Genomic DNA, 25,555 nt, shown 5'->3' on the forward strand with positions numbered 1-25,555 from the left:
CCTCTATTTTATATTTTTGATTAATTAGTCTGTCTCATTCCATAAAATAAAAGCTCCATGAAGGAAATAATTTTCAGATGTTCAATTCACTATTGTATCCTCACTGTGTGAACAACAGATGTAAACACTCAATAACCATGTTAAATGAATAAGTAGTATGCCACTTGTCTTTTATAAGAAATCACCAAAGTGAAACATTATAAAAACACCAATCAGAAACTTTATTTTTTTAAAACAACATCACAACAATAGGCTGCATGGGAGAGCATAAAAACTAAGTACATTTAAAAAAATTGTTCATTGATTACACTACCACAGTTGTCCCACTTTTTCCCCTTTTGCCCACCTCTACTGGTTCCTGCCATTCCTTCTGGCTATGCACTCCTACCTTAGTTCATGTCCATGGGTCGTGCATGTAAGTTTTTTTGGCTACTCCATTTCCTATACTTTTCTTAACATCTCCCTGTCTATTCTGTTCTTGCCAATTTGTACTTCTTATTCCCTGCACTCCGCCCACCCACTCTCCCACTTCTTCCCAACTGATAACCCTCCAAATGATCTCTGTATCTATGATTCTGTTTCTGTACTGCTTATTTGGTTGGTTTGTTTTGAAGATTCAATTGCTGATAGTTGTGAATTTCTTGTCACTTTAGTTTTCAAAGTTTTGATCTTCTTTTTCTTAAACAAGTCCCTTTAACATTTCATATAATAATGGCTTGGTGGTGCTGAACTTCTTTAGCTTTACCAAAAAAAACAAGGATAGGCTAAGGAGCTTCTGGGATAACTTCAAACGTGCCAACATCTGAATTCTCAGGGTGACAGAAGGTGAAGAGAAAGAGCAAGTAATTGAAAACTTACTTGAAAAAATAATGAAAGAAAACTTCCCTAATTTGGTGAAGGAAATAGACATACAAATACAGGAAGCACAGAGGGTCCCAAACAAGATGGACACAAAGAGAAACACACCAAGACACATCATAATTAAAATGCCACAGGTTGAAGATAAAGAGAATCTTAAAAGTAGCGAGAGAAAAGCAGATAGTTAACTACAAAGGAGTTCCCATAAGACTGTCAGTTAATTTCTCAAAAGAAACTTTACAGACTGGAAGGGACAGGCAAGACATATTCAAAGTCATGAAAGGCAAGGACCTACAATCTAGATTACTCTATCCAGCAAAGCTATCATTGGGGATTGTAGGGGAGATAAAGTGCTTTCCAAAACTAAGTACATTTTTAAAGAAAAAAGTCAATTACAGTTTGAAAGCAGAGAAGGAAATTAATTCACTGGGTACTATCCTCCCCTAAACTTACTAGTTTAGGGGAGAACCACAGATTCTAGGTTCAAAAATACTCTTCCACTGCCCAGTGTGACTCTGGACGTGCTGACAGAGTGCTGCATTGTTGCTAATACTGAAATTCATGCATTTGGGACAGGAATTAGTCAAGAAGCAATGTAAATTTAGGTGAATCTGATGCCTGCCTATCTATCTATCATCTATCTATCTATCTATCTATCTATCTATCTATCATCTATCTATCATCTATCTACCTATCATCTATCTATGTATCCTCTATCTCTCTATCTATCTATTGTTGTTCAGTTACAGTTGTCCTGCCTTTGATACTTAATTAATCTGCTCCAATGACCATTTGTAGAAGCAGCAATTCAGTGCTACCTAAGGCCAAAATCCATCTGAATACCAAGTTATATCATTGAGGTGTATGGAATTAGGTTTTAAAACCTGCTAAATGGCTTACTCCCTTTTACAAAAACAGTTTTCTCTCTTTAGTCTGAGGGCAAAGATGGGGAGAGGGGTGAGGTAGGAAAGTTGTGCTAAACCAAGAGTTGGTAAATAAAAATTATCTTTTATCTTCCTCCTTCCTTTGTTTCTTCTATAAGAAAATACAGGGGTGGGCAAAACTAGGTTTACAGTCATTCGTATGGAAAATAATACAATAATTAATAATAATACAAGAACAGACTCTGCGTTTCACATACTCACAACTGTAAACCTACTTTGTCCATCCCTGTATCTCTGAGGCAGAATGAAGGCAGTGGCAGTATACTTCCATGGGGGGGGTGGTCTTTGAATTTATATGCTGATAAGAGCATTGAGAGCAAATTCCTGTGTACAACATACTCGAGAGTCCTGCCATTCAAATACTTTTGGTCATTATATATACTTTTTCACTTGTGCTCTGAAGGGCCCCAGTATGTTTCTTTCTACCTAGACTACTAAAGTGTTGTAGAATAACTTTTTAAAGTATTCATCACTGGAACTCACTACACTATTCCCCTTCACCTCAGTTAATTTCTTAATCAAATATTTTAAATTTAAAACTATATGCCCATTGTACGAAGTCAGAAATTATAAAAAATCAAGCTCCTCTGTGTATTTTCCCCCTTCATGCCCACTTTACCCAAAGAAACCAATATTACCAGTCTGATTACTACATGCCCATCTCTTACTATCCTTATTCAAGTATATATAGGCTCCATGCCTCCATCAGTATTTATTGAAAACCAGGAGCATATCTTAGATATCACTCTTCACTTGAGTCAACATGATGGTCCTAACTTCAGACTAGCCAGACCAGTGATACCTGTCACTGTAATCATCATGCTCGGAATACCAGTAACTTCAGTTAAAAGTTATAATTATAGCTATACTCTAACTTGCTCATATTTATCACGAATTCCATGTAGGCTTAACAGTTTTTAAAACAGAGTAGGTGCTCACAGGTATTTGTCGGATTAAAAAGAAAAATAAAATCATAGAATGGCTTAAAGATATAAATTTTAAAATATATTTGACATTTCTCAAATAAAGTAAAATACAATGAAAAATCCAAAAGTGGGCTAGGAGAATATAGTGTTTTTAAAAGTTACAACTTCTAGGAGTGTTAGTTTTTATAATTATATAATATATAATTGTCCTATGGGATTATTTCAATAAAAAACAAAATTAAATGCTAAATGTTAATAGGATACATTAGTAAAATTGGGGCTGAATTTCTGTGAACTTTGTCTCTTTATAAATGCAATGGCTTTGCCAACAATTAATTTGAAATATTACTTCACATAAAACTGTTTGAAAAATCTAAAACAACTATTACATAAGGAAGAAAGAGCTTCTGAATAGTTAAAAGTAAAAGTCTTGATTCTTCTGTAAAGGTTAGGCATTTTAATATGATCTTTTGGCTGATTTATGTAAAGTTCTGTAGTTTTCATTTTCTCAAGCCTGTCACCATAGTGATGTATGGTGTTTTTAGCATGAAGTTTGCCGTGAGCAGCACAGTCAGGGACACCAAAGAAATTTTAATGTGTGTCCCTATGTTTAACCTGGAGCTTTCCATTAGGCCACCATTTTGTTTGGGGTCCCATGTTTAGGTGATATACTTGATACACCCACATAAATAATTTAAGACTTTAACTTAAGGAAAAATTTAAATAGATTAATTATTCAGTAAGAAAGTTTAAGGGTCATCATATATAAAGTGAAAATCTTAGTGATAAATTTACATGAAAAACCTTTCTAAAGATTGTATTTTACATTTCAGTGTGCTTGGGGAATTTTCCTCCAACTACAAGATAAAAGAAAAACAAAGAAAATGACTTTCATTAAATGGTATGCAACATAAAATGGAAGTACATGTCTATAAAATTCTGTAGGAAGAAAAAAATGAAGTATGAAAATAATAATGTCAAATTAAAAAATTCTTATTGCAGAACTAATAGCTATTACAGAGAGTATAAAGATATGAAAAGAATAGTCCTCAAGAGATTTATAACCTAGTAGATATAGTAAGTCCTTAAACAACTATGACATAAAGCCGATTAAGTCGTTTGTCACAAGAACAAAAGAAACAAAGTGTAAGCGCAGGCCATCTGGTGCGGCTAAATGTACGAGTATTTGAATTCAACCCGGCCTCATGGGCAGGATGTAAACAGATAAAAAATGGAAGCAGAAAGAGAGAGAAGAAAGAATAAGTTGGGGCAAGGGGGGAGAGAAGCAGAAGGCACTGTAAGAGAGTGTCCAATGGTTCCACATTACTGGACAAAAGGACACATGTAGGGGAGTCCTGGGAACAAGACTGAAGAAAGATTCATGGCAACACCTCAGGTGGTTTTTAGTTCATGGCTAAGCACCTTCTTTATTTAGAAAACAATAGTAGAGGTGGGGGAGGGAGGTGGGTTTGGCTGGGGTGGGGTGGCGGGATGGGGAGAAAATGCAGACAATTGTAACTGAATAACAATAAAAAAATTTAAAAAAAAAGAAAAAAAGAAAACAATATAGCACTGTTATGGATTTTTATGCAGAAACAAAAACTAGAAAGGAAAACCAATATGCCACTGGAAGAGAATATGGGGAAAATGAAAGCAAGGAATCCACTTAAGCTTCATCTTGCCAAGAAGTTTGATCAAGATACAACTTTACCTAGAGAGAAGGAAATGGAGATGACATGTTAAGAGACATGTCAGTATAAGAGACATGTTAGAGCTAATAAAGGATTAGCACCAACTGAATGTACATGGCAAAAGAGAGGCACCTGTAAGACATGATGTCAGTACTCTGTGCCCAAGTTATTAGGGGGAAAACAGTAGTGTTAAGTAACAACAACAGGGGAAAAGTATACTTGGAGGGGAGAATGAGTTCAAGGTTTGTATATATGAACTTGACATAGGCAGTCATGCCCAATAGCTAGTCAGAAATAACAATTAGAAGTTAAGGAAAAAAAGTAGCTATTAGTAGAACAACTAGAAAGAGACTGACTTGAGAGTCATCTGCATGGAAGTGAAAAGTAAACGCTGGAAAAGACAAAATCCCAGAAAGAGAAAATACTGAAAACGAAGGGAGACATAAAAAGAACTTGAGGCATATATACAAGTTGAAGATAAAAAGCAGGGAAGCTACTGAAGGAGGTAAAAGAAATATTGAGATAGAATTTATGTCAGAATAATAACATGATATATAACCATTAGAGGGGGAATTTCAAAGAGATGGTGGCCAATTGTATCAAGAAAAATTAAGGATTGTGAAGACTAAAAAAACTACCAACAGCAGTTCCTCAAAGTAAATGCAGTCAAGCTAGACTGTAAATGTGCTACAGAGTAAATGAAAACTAAAGGAATTTAGGCAGTAGATTTTTCAGACTGGTATTCAAGATACTGCATTTGAGGTCTTACTATTATTTGGGATAGAGTGTTAATTAAGTTGTTTATATGAGTTTGGAATGACAATGTGATTCTGATAAAACATGTGGAAGAGTATCTGTCATTTTTGCCCTCTATCATTTATTCATCTTTCTTTTGTTAATTATACCTCATTTTCCTTCTACAGCACCCCCTTCTCTGGTACTTGGGTTGGCTCAGGAGTAAAGCTAGGGACGTGGGCAAAGCTTTACTCAGGACAGTGTGATGAAATGGGATTGCTGGCAAAGGAGCTCTCACTGATTCCCTCTGGACCCACAGTAAGAGTGCCGCCTCGGAGCTTGTATTTGCAGAAATATATTGAGTCCCAAAGGAGGAAACATGTAACATATAAAGTTGTAACAGTGAAGATAAAAAAATGTCTAAGCAAAGCTCTGATGAAAGAAATCAAACAAGAACCAAATAAATGGAGAGATATTCCATGGTCATGGATAAGAAGACTAAAAATGTTAGTTCTTTCCAACTTGATATACAGATTTAATGTAATCCCAATCAAAATCACAGCCAGTTACTTTGTGGATATAAACATCCAATTCTAATGCTTACAGGGAAAGGTGAAAGTATTGAAGGAAAAGAACATAGTAAGAATACTGACTACCTGAGTTCAAGACGTAGGATAAAACTACAGTAATCAAGATATCATGGTATTGGTGAAAAAATAGACTAACAGATCAATGGAACAAAATAAGGAATCCTAAAATAGGTCCACACGAATACAGTCCACTGATCTTTGACAAAGGAGTGCAATATAATGGAAAACAGATAGTCCTTTCAATAAATGATGCTAGAACTGCTAGACATCCGCATCTTTAAAAAGGGAATCTAGACACAGCTCTTATGTCCCTTTACAAAAATTAAGTCAAAATGAATCACAGACCTAAGTGTCAGAATACAAAACTATAAAATGTGTAAAAGATAACACAGGAGAAAATTTAGATGACCTTGGGTTTGACAATGATATTGTAGAAAACAACTCCAAAGCCATGATCCATGAAAGAAATAACTGATAAGCTAGACTTCATTAAAATTTAAAATTTCTCTGTAGAAGACTGCCAAAGTAATGAGAAGACAAGCCACAGACTAGAGAACACGTTTGTAAAATACAGGGTCTGGCAGAAGTACCACCACTGAGTGTGGTTGGCAGGGTTTGTGAATGTCTCACACGAGATGGACAGCAATTTGAACATTTCACCTAAAATGTCACGTGGTGTGCTTGAGTGTGCTATTGTTATGTTACAGAATTGCATGCTTATGATTTTGTAATAAAAGATTTTGTAATAAAAAGGGGCATTATTTGTGCTGGACCTTGTATAATACTGGTAAAACAATGTTATGAAATATACAAAGAACTCTTAAAACTCAATAAGAAAACAGAGTTCAATTAAAAAATGTGCAAACTATCTGAACAGACACCTCACCAAAGAAGACAGAGAGCTGGCAGATAAGCACATGAAAAAATGCTCCATATCATATGTCATCAAGGAAATGCCATTAATACAACAGTGAGATACAACTACATACCTGTTAACATAGCAAAACAAAATGCTGACAGCACCAAAAGCTGGAAAGGATGTAGAGCAACAGGAATTCTCATTCATTTCTGGTGACAATGCAAAATGGTACAGCCACTTGGGAAGATGGTGGTTTCTTGTAAAACTGAACATTCTTACCATATAATCCAGCAATTGTGCTCCTTGGTATTTACCCCAAAAAGAGTTAAAAAAAACAAACAAACGTAGGTTCACACAAAAAATTTACACCTGGATGTATTAAAGCAGCTTTATTCTTAATTGTGAAATCTTGGAAGCAACCAAGATTTCCCTCAGTAGGTGAATGGATAAACTGTGGTATATCCAGGCAACAGAATATTATTCAGCACTTAAAAACTCATGAAAAGCCATGGAGGAACCTTAAATGCACATTACTTGGTAAAAGAAGCCAATCCTAAAATGCCAACATACCATATTATCCTAACTATCTGACATCCTGTAAAAGGCAAAACTATGGAGACCAGAAAAAGATCAATGGTTGCCAGAAGCTGGGGCAAAGTTAAGCAATAAATAGGTGGAGCGTGGAAAATATTTTTGGAAATGAAAATATTCTGTACAGTACATAATGATGGATAATATCATTATGCATCTGTCCAATGTACAACAAACACAGATAGAATCATAATGTAAACTACTAACTTCGGTTGATTATGATGTGTTACTGCAGGTTCATCATTTGTAACAAGTGCCCCACTCTGGTAGGGGATGTCAATTATGAGATTTTGTGTGCGGAGAGGGAACTGTATACTTTGCTCAATTTTGCTGTGAACCCAAAACTGTTCTAAAAGTCTGTTTTTAAAAAAAAATTGCCTAAAGTCAGCACAGGTAATACTGAAAAATTGCTTTTTATAAAAATCAGTTATAAAATAACCAGCATGAGTTAATGATAGTTTTCCTGATCGTCCAATAATGTTGAAACAATGCATATACTGAAAACAAAAATGACACAGCACTTGGGGTGACACCCAATAGAATAAACCTGATTGGCCAAATAAATCGATTGCCTTTTCATTCTCATTTTCATATGGCTCTACACCATGATGCTATTGGAAGAGAGGAGATCATGAAAGAGACAAAGAGGAAAATAAATTAGTGTGATAAAAGCAAAAAAGAAAGTCACAGAAGTGAGGGTTGTATATGCAGCAAAGGTAAAAAAACAAAACAAAAACAAAAAAACAGTACAGAACACATATCATACATAGGACACAAACGGGACGTGGAAACCAAAGTGAGAGTGAACCCTGAGTAACCTGGCAGTATAATGAACAAGGCATTCACATTTCCCCAATTAATCAATGGTTCCATTAACCTTTTCTGATGATAAAAATGTAATGAGTAAAAGCTGGACATAATAATTGAGAAAATGCTATGTAATTTTTTATATTAAAATGACAGCTTAGTAAACAATGTTCGAAATGCTTTCTAAGAATTATGTATACAATTGGACGTTCTGCAGTTGTCAGGCACTGGGGACGCCTAAAAGAAAAAAAAGAGAAATGCACCGTATTTATTCAGTGTCAGTAAATATCCCACACTAAAGAAGTAACATTCTTTTCTGCAAGAAGGAAAATGGGACGGTGAAAACCAATGAAATACCAAAACAAGGTGAATAATGAGCTATTTACAGAGAGCAGAACATGTAAGGGCCGACATGTCTGAGCAAGAATTCAGTGGTTTTGAAGTTCTGTGTGAGCACATGACAGCAAAAGCACCAGAGCCCTAGAAGGAAGGGGTACCTTTCTGTGGGTCTGAAGGATGTTTGGATAGTATAGTTTGATTCTTTTGAGGGTTACCAGCTTTTTGGTAAAAGGTGACCAAGAGTCATCTTCCGGCCCAATTCAATGATCTATTTTCAATTCTGTTTATCCTAATTTTTCTGGAGAAAAGAAAGCAATAACTATTTGCTGCTTTTGGAAACTCTAGCCTGCTGAAATTTCTGGGGCTACCATGTTGCCCCTTCCTTTGCTAATCCTCATTAACTCTCTTGATTCTTCAGATTCTGTATCACGTATACAAATGTGGGCATGTCTCAAGACTTGGTGATAGAAGGCTAAAGAAGCAGAAGAATTTTTCCAATCCTTTACATCTCAAGGAGCAGACTTTTTTTTGTTTGTTTTGTTTACTTAAAGGTTTATTTTCTTCTCACTTGAGAGAAAGAGGAGAGGCAAGAGAGAGAGGGAGAAACATCGGCATCAGAAACATCAATCTACTGCCTCCTGCACATGCCCCAACTGGGGATTGACCCTGCAATCTGGGCGTGTGCCCTGACTGGGAATCCAACCAGCGACCTTTTGGTCACAGGACAATGCTCCAACTGAGCCACATGGGCCAGGGCTCAAGGAGCAGACCTTTCAATCAAAGGGGCTAATCCAGATCTTTACCTATTCCATAACACAATTACATTCTGCTGTATCGTGACAATCAATATATGCAAAATAAAACTCTTTATCACACCGCTGCCTCACTTCCCATCTTTTACTTTTACTTCTGTTCCCCTGGATATTATTGAAAAACTTTTATTTCTTCTTTCCTTCTCTCTTAAACTTTGCATCATAAAAATTCAATTCATACTCAACCTTTTCCCTAAGGCTTATGGACAACTACTGAATTCTTATTTTACGAGGTAATTTAATATTTGGTTATAAACTATCTTGTCTTCTCTTTGATTAATGTATATATGAGGTCTGTCCGGAAAAAATCAAGTCATTGTTAATAAAATGAGAGCAGTTTGTGAGACAGTGATGTAACCTGGCAGCCAAAGAGAGTGGACTAGAATGAGCATGTGTGAACAGTGACGACTTCACTGTACTAGTCAGTGGGGTTGGTAGATGCCACTGAGTGAGCATGTGTACTGTGTGGCCGTCACATTCAAAATGAGCAAGTAGAGCAACGAATCTGCATCAAATTTTGCGTTAAGCTTGAACATTCTTCCACGGAGACTATTCAGATGATTCAGAAGGCCACAGCTATGGACAACTGGTGATTGGCAGCTTCATCATGACAACATGCCTGCTCAGGTGTCATGTCTCGTGCAGAGTTTTTTGGTGAAACATCAAATCACCCAGGTGACTCAGCCCCTCTACAGCCCAGATTTGGTGCCTTGCAACTTCTGGCTTTCCCCCAAACTAAAATCATCTTTGAAAGGGAAGAGATTTCAGACCATCAATGAGATTCAGGAAAATACGATGGGGTATCTGATGGTGACTGGGAGAACTGTGTGAGGTCCCAAGGGGCCTACTTTGAAGGGGACTGAGGCATCATTCCCCTGTGTAAAATGTTTCCTGTACCTTGTATCTTCTTCAAGAAACGTCTCTATTTTTCATGTTACATGGCTGGGTACCTTCTGGACAGACCAAGTATGATTCCCTTTTCAACTGAACTACAAATGCTTTAGAAATGTAAAATCTTTAGCATCATATAGTGCTGTGAAAACTATAAACATTTGCAAAATTCTTAGTTATTGATCTAGGATCTGAAAAAAATCCTTAATGATAAAATAATTTTTTACCCTTTTGTCTGTTGTTGTTTTGGGGTGGCCAAAAAGTCAGTATGGTTTTTTCTTTAAAATAAAAGAAACAGTTTTCGTTTTCACCAATAACTTCATTGATTTGGATATTTTGAGTAGGTTGGCTATCTCCCATGTGGTATAACATCGATTGTTCTCAATTAATGTCTCAATTTGATCGCTATCAACTTCAACTTGTCTATCTGACCGTGGAGCATCGTCCAGCAAGATATCTTCAGCAAGAAACTTCGCAAAACCACTTTTGACACATTCAGTCAGTCAGTTCTTAACACACTGCACAAATCGTTTTACATTTCAGTTCCACTTTTATCTTTCTTGATATAATAAAGCATAATATGGTGAAAACATTGCATATTTTCTTCCGTCTTTGATATTAAAATGGCGACACAAAAAATCACCAATTTTGATGTTTTTTTAATGCATGTTGATATGACAGCTGTCAAAATACAATCTAACAAAATTGTTTTGAATAAAATTAAAGACAAATAAGTGTTAATAGAGCCATCTTACGGAAAAAAACAAATGAATTTTTGGCTAACCCAATAAATAGTATTATATATACAGAACCAATTTCAGTGGTTGTTTCTTGAAATCACTGTGAATCTTAGGTTTACTCACCTTGTCCTCCAAGTGCAATTCTAAAAAGCGCAGGTAAGCCACAGGTGCAAATGCATCAGCTGAATGTATGACTACTTCTGATGAATCTCTGAAATATAAAAATTTTATAATGCGCTTATTTACTACATAAACTGTGTCAAATCACTACTGTTATGACTGGAGGAGACCAAAAAAATCCTCATTTTCTCATTTTGTATTTATTTCCACTAGTATACAATATTTAGTAATTAACACATATTTTTAATAATCTGATATTTAATTGGGAGAAGGATCAAGGATACTAAACTTTCAAAAAAAAGTAAAAAAACCCCTGTCATCTTTATGAGTACCCACAGGTCAACTTTCAGGTTCACTGAAAGCTCTGAACAATTTTGAGGCTCAGAACTCCAATTCAATTTCATTTAAAAAAATTTGCTTGGTATGGGCTAACCATTAAACAATAGTGCTTTATCTTCACTTTTCATTTTCAAGAGGTAATTCATTCATTCAGTGTTTCACTCAAAATCTCAATTATCCTTTACAAAAGCAGTACTGGTGTTGGATTTAAGCTCTAGGCGAACTCTTCACACTGTAATATCATTGCTATTAAAACTGATTGCCTGACACAGTAATTACCACATTCAGGTAAAATGGTATGAACTGCTTGCTGGGACCATATGGATACATGCAAATTAACCTAACTTTTATCAAAGATTCCCTGTAAAGCACATATGAATAACTAAGATTATGTGTGAATGTCTAATAACTAATTATTTTTATTGTTATTTATTAAGAAAGCAATAGTGTTTTGCATTTTAACTGAAATTTAAAAATAGAAATTCCTCATATTTCTTAAATGTCTTGGGAATGAGCTCCATTGTTTATATTAACACATAGTTGGCTTTCTACCCATTGTAGTACAGTAAAATAAATTATTACTACTACTAATAAAATAAATTATTAAAGAGTCAAATAAGACTCTTTGCCACTAACATAAGATCTTTTTTGAATCACCTTATGAAATGCAAAGTTATTTAGTGGCAATGGAAGAAAACTCCGAATATTTGACTCCAAAATACGAACTTTCCATGGGCAAAACCTGTTTACTTTCCCCTTAACAGACCAGAAGTAAAAAGAAAATGTTTTATGGTAATAAAAAAGTCAACTACCATCATAAACCTTTAGTATCAAATATGCATCTTGTTAGTGCTTAGGAAAATAAAATAAAAAAGGCTTCTATGAAATTAAAAGGAAAATAACAGATAATATAATCGATATAGAATCATTCAAGAGTCACAATACTAATACACAGATATGACTTGCCTCCATAGGCTACATCAACCAAAGGTTGCCTCCAGGTATAATGTGCAGGAGGAAAATAAGGGGAAATAAAGAGAAGCCCCCTTGCTTTTTGCTACCAGCTCTCCTGGCGTGACTCCTCTTGGTCTGTCAGCCCCAGTCTCACTGTTTCTCCATTTACTCCACAGCTGCCTGTTCTTGTCCTATCTTGGCTCACCGATCAGGTTCAAATTCCAATTCCTCTGTGGGATCTCACTCTTACATTAAGTTCTGATCTCTCTGCTCCTGATCTTAGCCTTGGAAACTGACCCTGGGCCTTAATTATGCCTAATCTAGGCAGCTTGGTTTTGATATCTTGATAATGGAGTGCCCCAGAACTATAATTAATTCAACCAATGCTATGTCAGTAGAAAGGGTTTTGGGCCTTTCCTATCCCCACTAGAAACAGAAGGTTGATAGCAAATAGCTCACTTAATTGATATAAATAGTCCATTCTGAATCAAGATTTTTATCCACAGAAAATATATAACATTCTGAGTGCTAAACAAAGAGGAATATAATTTTTATGGAAATAATTAAATCCATAATTTCTAATTGACCAACATCATTTCACTCACTATACAGAGCCAGAGTCAGCTGGGAGAGTCTAGCTCTTAAATGAACTTTTTTTTTTTTTAGCTTCAAACAGAATAATTCCATTATTGCTCTTTTCTCTTTCATAAACTATCATCTGAAATTCAGCTTTCAAGGGTTTCCGGTTTCTGTCTGCTTCATGTATTTCCCTGAAACTTAGAGCAGAATCTGCTGGGATATCCTCTGGGTAACCCAGAAAATTAATACCAATTATGCCACAACAAAAATGTTTTCTAGTTGGCTACCCTCCTCCCGTTTCCCTTATCAGTACAAGTAACAAGTGTAGTCACTACCTCCTCTACAACAAAGGCTTCTCTGTAGCCCAGAGCTGGCCTGTGTTCCCTTCCACTGATGTGTTAGGCCCACCCCTAGCTAAAATTTCAAAAGGGAAGCTGAGTCAGGTCTATGCCTCTCTTCTCTGATGCCATGCTCCCAAGGTGTGAGGTCATGCTCTACTCCTCACTTCAAAACAAACAAACAAACAACCTGATATTATCTCTTGAGATTCAGCCATGGTCTTGATTCCTTCCTCTCCTCTAAAAAGGCAACTGCACACAGGTATTCCCTGTGGACTCACATTCTCACAGACATCTCCAATGTCACTGCTGTGAAGCCTTCCCTGGCATCCTCAGACAGGGCCAGTTTGCTCCTTGATGTGCCTTGGTAATGTATTTATAGCCCTTCACAACACATCTACTATATAATTATGTCTTTGTTTACATGTCTTCCTTCTTAGAGAGAGACCAAGTGTTGCTGATTTTTGTTTGCCTCTCCCCCCACCCCATCTCTTCCACTGGCTCAGTACAGAGTACATTGCCTGGTATTTATTAGACCTTTGTTAAATAAACAAATAAATGTATTGTTAAATTTGTTGAGTATTTTCACATTTACATACTATCTATTGAAACTATCACAAACACATACTGGTTTTTCAATTACTTACCTTCACATAAATACATACTTTTTCCTACATGTATACTATATGTTTAAATGTACAAGTACAAATCCACACATATATACCATAACACCTTCTAGCATTTTTAGCATAATAAAAATAAAGCTTTATAGGTCTGAAAACTTAGATACAAGAATAGTGTGGAAAGCCAATAGGGGCAAGTCGGCAAACAGGAGCCAAACCCATGGATAGGTTCTCCTGTGGGAAACCAGGCCTGCATTATACCTAGGCCGCTTTGAGGCTTGCTCTTGCTAAAACTCCCTCACCCTGAGTTGAAGCAGCAAATGCTTACTGAATATCTTTAAAGTAACTTCCTGAAGTCTGTGCTAATTCTCCCAAGGGCAGAGAGTAACCAGACTAAACACTCTACTGCTCCCTTGCATTTCCAACATTTTTTCCTTGTTAATCTGTAAGAAGTAATCAGTAACATCCTTTTCTTTGTTATCTGTAAAAAGTAATCACCTAAAGCAAACCTGAGCACAATGAATGAAAACCTTCTTTTATGTGTGCTATTAGAAAGCAATAAAAGCCTGTCCAGGCAAGGGTAGGGGTGCTCTCTCTCTCTCAGCGAGTGGCCCTGCTGTCCCTTTTTCTCCACAGGACTTCTGTAGTCCGTGTGAATTTGTTCATTGCATCCACAACACATGGACCCCCTGGACGGAGTACACATCATCCATTCACCCTTCCATCCATCCATCCCACATGTAGCAACTCTGTAGCAGTAGTATAGTAATATCGATAACTCAAATGGAAGTATGTGGTTGTATTGAATACTGACATTAAAACCTTGTGTTCATTAACAAAGAGAAGGAAATGATCATTTTTATTAACATAACATTAAGATTTGAGTTCTGCTGATATGCTCCATATATATTTAAAATATGAAGGAATAAAAAGGTTATTTATTCAAGCACCTACAGTTGTGCTCACTTCTCTCACAGGCTAGGCTATGATTCTTTGCAGCAAGGATCTTCAGAAAAAACCCTCATTCTTCTGATCTAAAAATTTGCATCTATAGGTGAGTGATCACATACTAATTGATATGAAAAGTGAATTTATAAATGTTCTAGTTAGAATTTCAAAAAAATTACTTCCAAAGACTGCTATACCTGTTTTTCCTACAAGATTATAAAAACATTAATTGGAATTTGGGGCAAAATGTATCTCACAATAAACTGATAGAACCACACTGATTTCTCTAAATTTCTTCATTATAATAATAGAGTCAATTTGTGTTTTTTTAAAAAAAACCCTGATTATAATTAAGTCATTTTTGCAGACAAACATTTATTTTTTCTTATAGGTGATCTTCCCCTTTTTATAAAAAATTTGAATCAGACACTTGAAATGGAATTCCTGATAATCAATTAGTTGTACACTAACTATATTACATCAAATATAACAGGAAAATTTGTTAAATTTGTCTCAACAGTGAATCCTAAGTTACAGGATCCAGTATTAATAATGGTCAATTGTTAATTAATAGTTATAGGGACTAAACTTAAATCTTTTAATTGTATCATATGTAAAATTACCTCTAAATAAAATACTGATTTACATTCAGTTTTAGAATGAGCAACGCATATTCAGTCATGTCACCACATTTACCAGCAGGTATGATGAGGACATTTTCTATTTTAAAGAGGAGCAAAGGTTTTGTATATAGTAGGTGGAATCCTTTTTCTTTTTGAACTAGGATATGTGCCAATCTAACCCTCTAGTTATAGCCTAAAATAGGAATACATAAACGTGAAATAGGATATATAAAAATAACTAACAATAAACATCAAGTTAATTCAATAGTATTTAAAACACTTGCTAGTGCCGACTGTGCGCTGTGAGAATTCAGGGATGAGAACAAGCACTGAGGCAACAGGAGCCTTGAAAAACGGCTGGACTCAGCAAAGTGGGGAGAAACAGGAAGGAAATCTAGGGAAAAGGAATGAAGACAGTAATGAAATTGAGGTGAGGCAGAGCCTTTGAAGGAAAAAAGCATCGAAGATGCTTAAGCTTTAGAACTGAATTACTGGCTGACTGACAAATGAGTAATGAAAAGACAGAGCTTATTCTGGTGTTCCTTAGGTCCACAGCTGCATGTTAGCACTTACCACGTATTGTTGCGGGCAGAACTGAGCATGGTGGCATCTTGCACAGCCCTACCTACATAAGGTGCCTCAGTAAATGAACATTCCGGTGAACTGAACAGCTCATTTTGGCACTACAGGGTTCTAATACACCTCACCTGACACCTGTCTCTTTACCAGCGTGATTAATTCCCCTCACGCCACTGCGTCAGTCAGGCTTAGTTTTTCTTGTCTACAAAAGGAGGTGAACAATATGCATTTTCCAGGTCTCAAGTACCACGACAAATGGACCTTCTGGTAATGTAGTGTAAAGAAGCACATGTCTTATAATTCCAGATTAACCGCAAAGTCTTCTGGGTGCTCTAGGACCTCATCTTGTCAAGTAAATAAGAAAAGCATTATTCTTAGGCATTTTTTATATCATTTTTTTCTAAGCTGCAAAAGTAAGTCCCATATTAATAAGTAAATATGTTGCAAGTTTGCAATTAGATTATAATTTCATCCTCGAATGCAAATGCTTTTCTTGAATAACCAGAGTATTATTTCATAGAAATAACACCTGTGCACAGTTCATTCGTGAATTGTTTTGTGATCATCATAGCCTGAGAAATATGTTCCATTTATGAACTTATTCATGTGACTCCTACCCTTCACCATCTTGTATCATAACATATGCAGATTTGTCTTCCTTCCACCCTTTGGCGGCAGGAACTGTGTGAACACCAATGGCACCCAGAAGAAAGCCTTGGACATAATAGGTACTTGATAAATATTTGCCAAATAAAGTATTATTATGTTGATGATTATTAATGGAAAAAGTTGGGAAAAAATGAAAGAGGCAAGAGTGAGTGAATATTGCATATGGTAATAAGAATGTCTTAGCCATGTTTCACAAGGTAAATACATTTTTTAGAAAATTCACCTAAAGTTGTCATAATTTTCTTAGATCTCTCCTTCCCTCATTATTATTATTATGTACAAAGAAGTCACCTCTTAGTGTTGAAAACATTAAAGTTGTCTGTTCTATACAGAATTCCAATCTTTCATTAGATGAGGTTTCTGAAATCAAGCTAATTCTAACGGTCTTTTCCAAGCAGCAGAAGAGCTCAGGAAAAGCAGATAAAGTGCTCTCTCAGCATGTGAGAAGAGCGACATAAATTAGAGTATAGATAATAATGCAACAAACTGGAGGAAGTTCATGTTTTTTGTTACACTAATTTTAACAATTTATGGTAAAGAAATAACACTGCTCACCATAAACTGAATTCACTTAAAAACAAAGTTTATTTCCAAAAATAACCCCGAATAATTGAAAGAGAAATGTTTAATGTTACCATTCTATGTTGTTAAAGCCAAGAAAAAGGAGAAAGAGGATGAAGTCAATGGGACCCAAAGACTACTGATGTGGCAGTTTATCAAATGTAGCTGTAATGAAAGGTAAATAATACAGGCAATTCACACTTCATGAGAGGATAAAAGTGTCAGTGTGTAGGTACCAGTTTTACTGCAGGCCGTAATCAGCAAGTAAACGCAAGTGCGATGTCTAAAAAGTTTATAGCCTTCTAGGAAGGCCTCATCTTGTCAGGTACTGATTTAGATACACAGGCGACTTACTTCCCCGGTATTAGACAAATGGAGTGTTTGTGAACTCAGAGGACATGTTCTATTTCTCTCGACAAAAGTTGCCTCAAGCTTAATGTTAAGTTGCTTCCAACACTTACATTTAGTGAAAGGAAAGAAAATGTTGAAATGATATCTTACACAATTATTTTTTTCTTAAAGAGAGGGCAATCCAAAGTGAATGTTTCATACTCTCCACCTTCGCCACAAACATGGACTCCATATTTCTTGGAAAGCTGAAAATAAAAATAAGAAAAAGCAGCAGTAAACCTAAAATTAGAGAGTAACGATGCTCAATTAACATACTATTTTGTCTGAAAAATATCCATGTAAGAAACTTTAATTTCAAAATAGATTTGCAAGCTACAGGAAAATAACTTTCTATTTCTGCTTTAAACATGCATTTAAAGCCATGTGAAAAATGTTACCATAAAGCTTAGGATTTTTAATAATCCCAAATCCTTACGAAAAATGGAAGCAACCAACATTTTTATGTGTAAATGAAAAACGTAAAGAATCCTATAAATTTTAGGAATATACTAGCTTTAGATTTAAAGGGAGGCTGAGAAGGACAGGTACTAAGTCATTATATATAAGTGAGAGTATATGAAGCCACACTGTGCTCTCCTCCTGCCTTTTGACCTACATGTGGAAGAGAAAAAAATATGTTGTGTTTAGAGCATTTTTCAGAGACACGGAGAAAGCAATCTAAGGCCTTTTCCTAGACCTGTGAACAACAGAAGTTCCAAAGGTACTGAGAACTAGTGAAGTTCTTCTGTGCAGCTTTAGAAAGATCTAACTCCAAGAAAAGTTGGGATAGGTTATAATGTCATCTTATTAAACCTGAAATGAAAAACACAAACAAGCAAGCAAAAGAAACAAAACCCCTGTGATTTATATTAAATATAATCTATATTATTTAAATGATCCTGATACTGACGGTAAACTAATCTCCTAGCTGGCTGACACATGGCTGGAATTAGTGTTTGGGAGCACTCACTAGCTGTGTCGGACAGAATCTTCTGCTCCTGTGTCGGGGCTTTATCACTACGATTCCATCTCCTTCATTCTGAATTTCATACCTTTCCCTGCTTACAGCCTCTCCTGGCCCAAAGTCCAGGTAGGCCAAAGGAAGAGTGACTCCACCTATGTTCTCTGTTGCTGCCAGTGCTGGGACGGTGGCCCAGGTCTTCAGTTGTACTTGCATACTTATGCACTTGGTTATCTGAATCCATTACATTTCAACTAATGACTATGTGCCTTTAGGGATTTAAAGCATGGATCTATGAGAATTCTACTGTTCCCTCCAAGGGTCAGCAGTAATGTGAATGACACTGTAAAGCCATGTGGCAAGAGAATTGAGGGAAGGAAAATTTTTGTAAACGCACTTAGAGGAGCAAAGTAAATACATTTTCACCATGTTGGGTGATGAAGCAGAGAATCAGCAAGACAGAATCATGGCAGTTGGTTCTTATGGGAGCAGATAACAAGAACATTAGTTTCCCATGTAACTACTGTTAAGATAAGCTTTTTAAAAATTATTTTGAACAGATGTGAATGACTTGGGTCATTTCATGGCTTATAAGAATGTCTGGGAGTCTGAACATAGAAAAAGCAAATTCCTAGTAAATGAAAAGAAAATTACTGATGTGGTACTATTTTTTTCTGACACACTTATTTATATAGATAAATATTCCACTCATAATAACCCAATTTCAATGCTACTGATGATAGAACTGAAAAGGTTAAGGGCATCATGATTTCTTTGTTTAATTGTTTATTCCTTTAAAAGATGGTAATAATCATAACTATGAGACTCTGTAATTAGATCAAGATATTTCTTCTTTTAAACCAGCCTTATTTATCCATTAGTCATCTTAAAATAAAAAAAAAAAAAGGCAAATGAAGTCGCCCTTTACCCTCATCCTACCCCCTACTACCTAGAGAAAACTATGAGGTTCATAAAATCCACCTCAATTTCATGCTGCATCTATTCATTCATAGCACTTATTCAAGAGGTATTTATTGAATATCTACTGTAGGTTTGGCATTGTTTTACGTGCTGGGGTTAGCAATGGGAGAAAACATAAATCATGCATAAAACAGCCTACTATATAGAAATACAGAGAGAAAGTTAACAAGCAATTACAAAAAGGGGTAGTGATACCTTTGATGGATGCAGGAGATGCTGTGGAATGTGAAACAGGAGAACTAACCAGAAGGAACTCAAAAGACTTTTCAAAGTGAGTAAAAACTTAAGCTGAAATCTGAAGGATCAGGGACCATGAATGGCTAGAGAGAGTGAGGGAAGGACAGAGGGAAAGAGAGAAGATGGGAGAGAAGGAAAAACTGTTCCAGAAGGAACAGCACATGTTAAGTCCCAGAGCACGTGATGGGTATTAGAAACTGAAATAAGTTTGGCATAGATGGAGCATCACTAGAGCAGTAATAGTGAGATGAAGCTGAAAACTAGAAAGAAAACAGATCTTATGGGGCTTCATAAGCCATACTAAGTCATTACCCTAAGGTCAGTGAGAACCCATGGACAGGTTTTAAGAAGAACACTGACCTGATTTCATCTGCCTTTTAGAAGCATTCTGTCTGCACAATGGAGAATGGGCCAGTGGGGGAGTGAGTCAAGAAGCAGAACTAACTGAGAAGTTGCTGGCAAAGTCTAGGCAGTAGGTAAAGATTTCCCAAACTGGGGAAGTAGCAGTGAGGATGGAGAGGAGAGGGAATATATTTTGAGAGAGGTTTTTTTGGAGGTTGGAATAATAATTTCTTGAACAGAGAAGTGAGAAAAGCTTAAAAAAAAAAGAGAGAAGAGGAAAATTCCCAGCTGGATGGATGGTGGTTCAGTCTGCTGGTATCTCAGCATAAGAGGCAGTTTGTTGGGAGGTACCAATGCCCTTATCCTTTTCAAACTTTACGTGGCATGTGCTACCACTGGTGTCTCAAATCTTTGCAATTACTTTCTCAGGCTTCCAAGATACTCAATTTTCTAAACTGGTGTGTATGCTTCTCGGATCCCTCGTCCTCATACTGCTACTAAATCGTAAATATCCCTCGTAGTTCTCTCTACAAGATGTTCCTCTCTCTCAATTTTCTCCCTCGGACAGTTCATGCATTCTGTGGCTTCAAGCACCACCTCTGTGCTGTTCTGCTGCCGCTAATACTAACACCGTCACTACTAAGTAAAGACTATTTGCTTTATGCCTTAAAGTGGAGAAAATGATCCTCAGAATGACTTTTAATAATAAAAAATCATATAGGCTCTGAAATCAGGTAGATTTAAAGAATAAATACCAGTCCTGCTACTTCCCAGCGATGTGACTTTGGGAAAATAACTTACAGTACTCTCTAAGTGATTCCTCATCTATAAAATGTAAACATTAATTATAGCAACCTCTCGGTTTATAAGATGATTAAGTAAAATCATAAATAAAAAACCACTTAGCACAGAATATGGCACTTAGTAAGCACTTCATAAATGTACGGCTTAACTGTGAGAAGAGGGAAAGCACGTATTGTGGAGAGGCGCAGTGAGGGCAGCATTGCATACATGGTTAAAAGCAGTAGTTTTGGAGAGAGATGGTTAAAATCCTGGCTCTGTCACTTTTAAGCTGTGTGATCTTGGGCCATACAAACTACCTGAGCCTCAGATTTCTGATCTGTAAAATGGAGAGGATGTAGGACCTACTTCATAGGAAAGCCTAATGTACTGTCCAACCCACAATAAATAAGAAAATAGCTACTAATTTTATTTTTCCCCCTTTCAGAGTGGAGAATTAGATTGATTTGCAAAGGTTATGTAATTTAGAACTAGACAAAAGGAGAATTTAAAGTCATGTCCTGTCTCTCTACAGAACGACGATAGATAACAAACCTTGAAGTCTCTTAAATGTGCTCCAATCTTATAGTTTAAAAACATATGCCTTTGGTTTATATTATCATTTACAACTCAGTATGTTTAGAACCAAGCTTATCTGTTCTCCTCTACAAATATATGTGCTTCTAATCTCAGAGTCATTATGTGTGGAATAATCTCTATTCTCTCTTTCCCAGCTTCTGACAATTTGGTGCTAATTTCTTTTTAATCCTTTCATCAAAACCTTTCTTCCAGTTGTGCTCTCTCTCCCTACTGTCAGTGACTTCATACTCAAAGCCCTCACATCTGTTTCCTATGACAGCGTTGTACACTCATTTTTCTTTCCAATTTCTTCCCCCAAATCCAAGAATACCGCAGCCAGACTAAATTTCCTGAAATACATTTTAATAATATAAATCCCTGCTGTTAAGCCTTCTATATCTTTTTATTTCTTACCCCAAATTGCCCGCCCATCTCTAAAGGCCCATTAGGGTTGGGTCCTAAACCCCCACCTCACCTGTTTCTTATTAACCTACCAACACCAGCTCTTCGTTTCTTTCAAACCAAGTTCCTCATCTTCCGGGCGTGTCTTCTCGCCAAAGTATCTTCATTTCTATTGACTCCCTTTGTCATCATCACATGTGTGAATTTCACCCAACCCTTCAAACCAGTTTAAGTGTTACCCTTTCCACGGCATCATTCTTAGCTACTCCAGGTCCTGTGGCCATCTTGCACCTTCCCCTCCTTTGCTAGACTCTACATTCCATGAAAAATTCCAAATCTTTGGCTTATTTTGTACTCCTTATAGCAATTACCACAGAACTGAGGACATAAGAAATCCTTACCAACATTTATCATTCAATTCAATTAGTACCACATGACACTGGCAATTAAGAGTTCATCTACAACACACTCAGGAAAATGTGAGGGACGTGTTCAAAGACATATTGGAGCAGCTGCTAACTGTGGAGGACCTCCACTTCTTCTCTTCACTGGCAACCATCAGCGGACACTACCGCAGGTCAGATTCCATAAGTACACCTTTCAGGACTTTGCTCCCTTCCTCTACAACCTTCTGCTTTACTTCATTGTTTAGATAATTAAATCATCTCTTCAACAGTCAGAATCTTTCACCGGTTGGCTTCAATCTCCTTTTTCAACTCCTTTAACCAGTTCTCAAAATATATTACAATCTGGCCAGTTAACAACTCTATCCATCTTTTAAGTCCAGTGTGGCTGTCAATTTATCTCAAAATCACTAAGCATTCTCTCAACAACATGTGATTATTTTTTTGAAATTCTATGGCCCATGTTTTTTACTTTTCTCAGAGTACATTTTATAATAGTTACTGGACATCTCAACTATAAAATTTCATGTACCCTTCTAACTCAGTTATGTTCAGAATTCAAAATACTCTGTCAGAGATGTTCTGCCTACTCTTGACTCTCAAGACCAGTTAAAGTGCTCCTTCCTATAAAGTCCGCACTGTAGAGAGCAAGGCTTAAAATTCTGTCTCTCTCACCCACAATATCAAATCATCTTTGGTGAAGTTCTCATTCTCTTTTGCTTTTTGTTTAAGTGATAGTTACATGGGACTGCTAACTGTGCTTTTCTCAAACCATAAGGAAGAAAAGTTAACTCATGTAGAACAGAGCTGGAAACAAATCTTGAAGCTTGAAATCTGCATTACACTTACCCGGGTTTAGCTCTTACAGAACCCAGCAAAGTGGTATACTCATTAAGTAGTCAACGCACGTCTGCTTACCAATGACTCAGGCTAGAAGTCAGATTTCCCAATTCTATGTGACCAGTCCTGGACAAGCAACCAAATCTATACATCATTACTTTTTATATAATATGGTTTCACTCTTCCATCTGACAGACATCTTTTACTTAGATTTAAGAAACCTCTTTTAAAAAAAACTTATTTATTTTTAGAGCTTGGGGAAGGAAGGGAGAAAGAAAGGGAGAGAAATGTCCATTGGTTGGCCTCTGGCACACGCCATGACTGGGGATGGAACCTACAACCCAGGCATGTGCCCTGACCAGGGACTGAATCAGTGAACTTTCACTTTGCAGGATGACATCTAACCAACACCAGTCAGGGCTAGATTAAGAAACCTCTTGCCCTGGCTCAAAGGAACAAGCGTCGGCCTGCGAACCAAAAGGTGTCAGGTTCGATTCCTAGTCAAGGCACATGCCTGGGTTGTGGGTCAGGTCCCCAGCTGGAGGCGTGAGAGAGGCAACCGGTTGATGTTTCCCTCCCTCTCTTTCTCCCTCCTTTCCCCTCTCTCTAAAACTAAATAAATACAATCTTTAAAGAAAAGAAAGAAATCAGACCTACTTCCTTCCCCTACCTTTCCATTAAAGAAAAAAAAAAAAAAGAAATCTCTTGATTAAAGTGTAGCTGCTGCTGGAAAAGGTGGTGGTCTGAATCTACCCATTTACTCTCATTCCCTTCTAAAACCTCACTGGAAAGTGTCATAAAAAGGCGTAAACTCACATAGATGGAGAACAAAAGAGAGAATGTGACAGAATCAAGCAAATTAGCAGAACAAGGTCCACTGAGTCCTAGGCTAACAATGGGGAATGCAGAGGACCAACCCAACTGACACAGTAGAATAACTCCTTCCTCTACAACAACAGGGTGAGGAATCAGAGACACTAGGTACCTCTAGAGGTGAAAGGGGAATGAAAAGGGCACCCAAATAAGGAGGATTGATTGGCAGTCTAATAAGCAGAGAGATCCTTAAATCCCTTCCTTCTTGACTGGCAACTGCCTCCCTTCCACCTGGCAGAACACTGGAGGTTTATTCTCTGCACAAGAATTGGCCTGAGAAAACAGACACATGTGAGGGCAGAGGCACTACACTACAATAAGAACAGAGGGATTCAGTTAACGTACGCACACAAGATTCTGAGAACTCTACCCATTTTCCCTGCTCGACTCCAAGAAAAAAAAATGCAAGATGCCTTCACTTCAACACAAGACTACAGAATCCTTGTTTGGGGGAACCTAACCAGCTCAAATAAAATGAATGGCCTAGCTTTACCTCCCTAGTGAAACTCAAGGTCAAAAATCCCCATCCACACACCTGTGCTTAATATAAAAATGTTAAGCCCTGCTCTTAAATATAAGAACACCAAAGATTAGCCAAAAAAACCCCCCAAAACCAAAAAAACCTCTAAAATGAAAGCTAGAGACCAAAACAAGCAATGTAAAAAAGAGACTACGCAGGGGAGAAGAAAACTTAAAAAACAAAACAAAAACAGAAAATAAAAACAGAAACAGAAATATATTACTTTATTATAAGGATGGAGCATTATACTTTTTAAAAGACATTCAGACAATAAAAACTGAGCTTTTAGAAATTAAAAATACGTTAAAAAAACTCATTTGAAAGGTTTGAAGGTAAAATTAAGAAATTCTCCCAGAAAGGGCTAAAATGAATTAGATAAAAATTAGGAAAAAAAGTGAGAAGTTAGAGCAGGGGTGTCAAACTCATTTTCAACAGGGGCCACTTCAGCCTCGCGGTTGCCTTCAAAGGGCTGATTGTAATTTTAGGACTGTGTAAAGGTAACTGCTCCGTAACTAGGGGCAAGGAGCTCTACATTTGGCCTTTGAAGGCAACCACAAGGCTGATGTGGCCGTGGGTGAAAATGAGTTTGATACCCTTGAGTTAGAGGATAACTGAGGGGAGATAAATGCCAGTGAATTAATTCAAGAAAATTTCCCAGAACTAATACTTTCAAACTGAAAATTCTACCTATCCCAGCACAATGGATATAAATACACACCCAAGTCACGGCACATAAGATTTTACAATTCTAGGGGCAAAAGCAATAGCTTACATACTCTCAGGGAGGAGATGGAGAAAGAAATAATTAATGTCATACATGAACAGTCAGGAATGAGAATGACTTTGGGCTTCTCAACAGCATACCAATCTGTCAGGAAATAAAACACTATTATTAAGATCCAGAAGGAAAATATTCAAAAATGGAATTCTATGACCTGCTAAAGAACCAATCAAGTGTGATAAAAGAATATAGACAATTACAGATATGCACAGTGTCTCAAAAATTTACCTCCCATAGATCCTTTCTTAAAAATTTTCTAGAGACTGTGCTTTACAAAAATAAGAATAAACAAAGAAAAGAAAGGCCCCACATCCAGGAGACAAGGGCTCCAATATAGAAAAAAGGTAAA

The 25,555-nt window shown here is 36.7% G+C and overlaps 1 protein-coding gene across 2 annotated transcripts in view; it reads right to left on the reverse strand.

Annotated features, from left to right (window-relative positions):
* Nucleotides 1-206: 206 nt before the first annotated feature.
* Nucleotides 207-25,555, reverse strand: part of DPH6 (diphthamine biosynthesis 6) — a 174,161-nt gene continuing 148,812 nt past the window's right edge. For both annotated transcript variants that reach the window (XM_024568491.3, XM_045201279.2), the window contains exons 7-9: nucleotides 17,618-17,712; nucleotides 10,907-10,994; nucleotides 207-8,238 (exon numbers count right to left, since the gene is read on the reverse strand). In XM_024568491.3, the coding sequence (XP_024424259.2) occupies nucleotides 8,185-8,238; nucleotides 10,907-10,994; nucleotides 17,618-17,712 (237 nt within the window). In that variant the 3' untranslated portion in view covers nucleotides 207-8,184. The remainder of the gene's footprint in view (nucleotides 8,239-10,906; nucleotides 10,995-17,617; nucleotides 17,713-25,555) is intronic.

Source organism: Desmodus rotundus, chromosome 7 (genome assembly GCF_022682495.2).
Source record: "Desmodus rotundus isolate HL8 chromosome 7, HLdesRot8A.1, whole genome shotgun sequence".
Classification (NCBI taxonomy): Eukaryota; Metazoa; Chordata; class Mammalia; order Chiroptera; family Phyllostomidae; genus Desmodus; species Desmodus rotundus.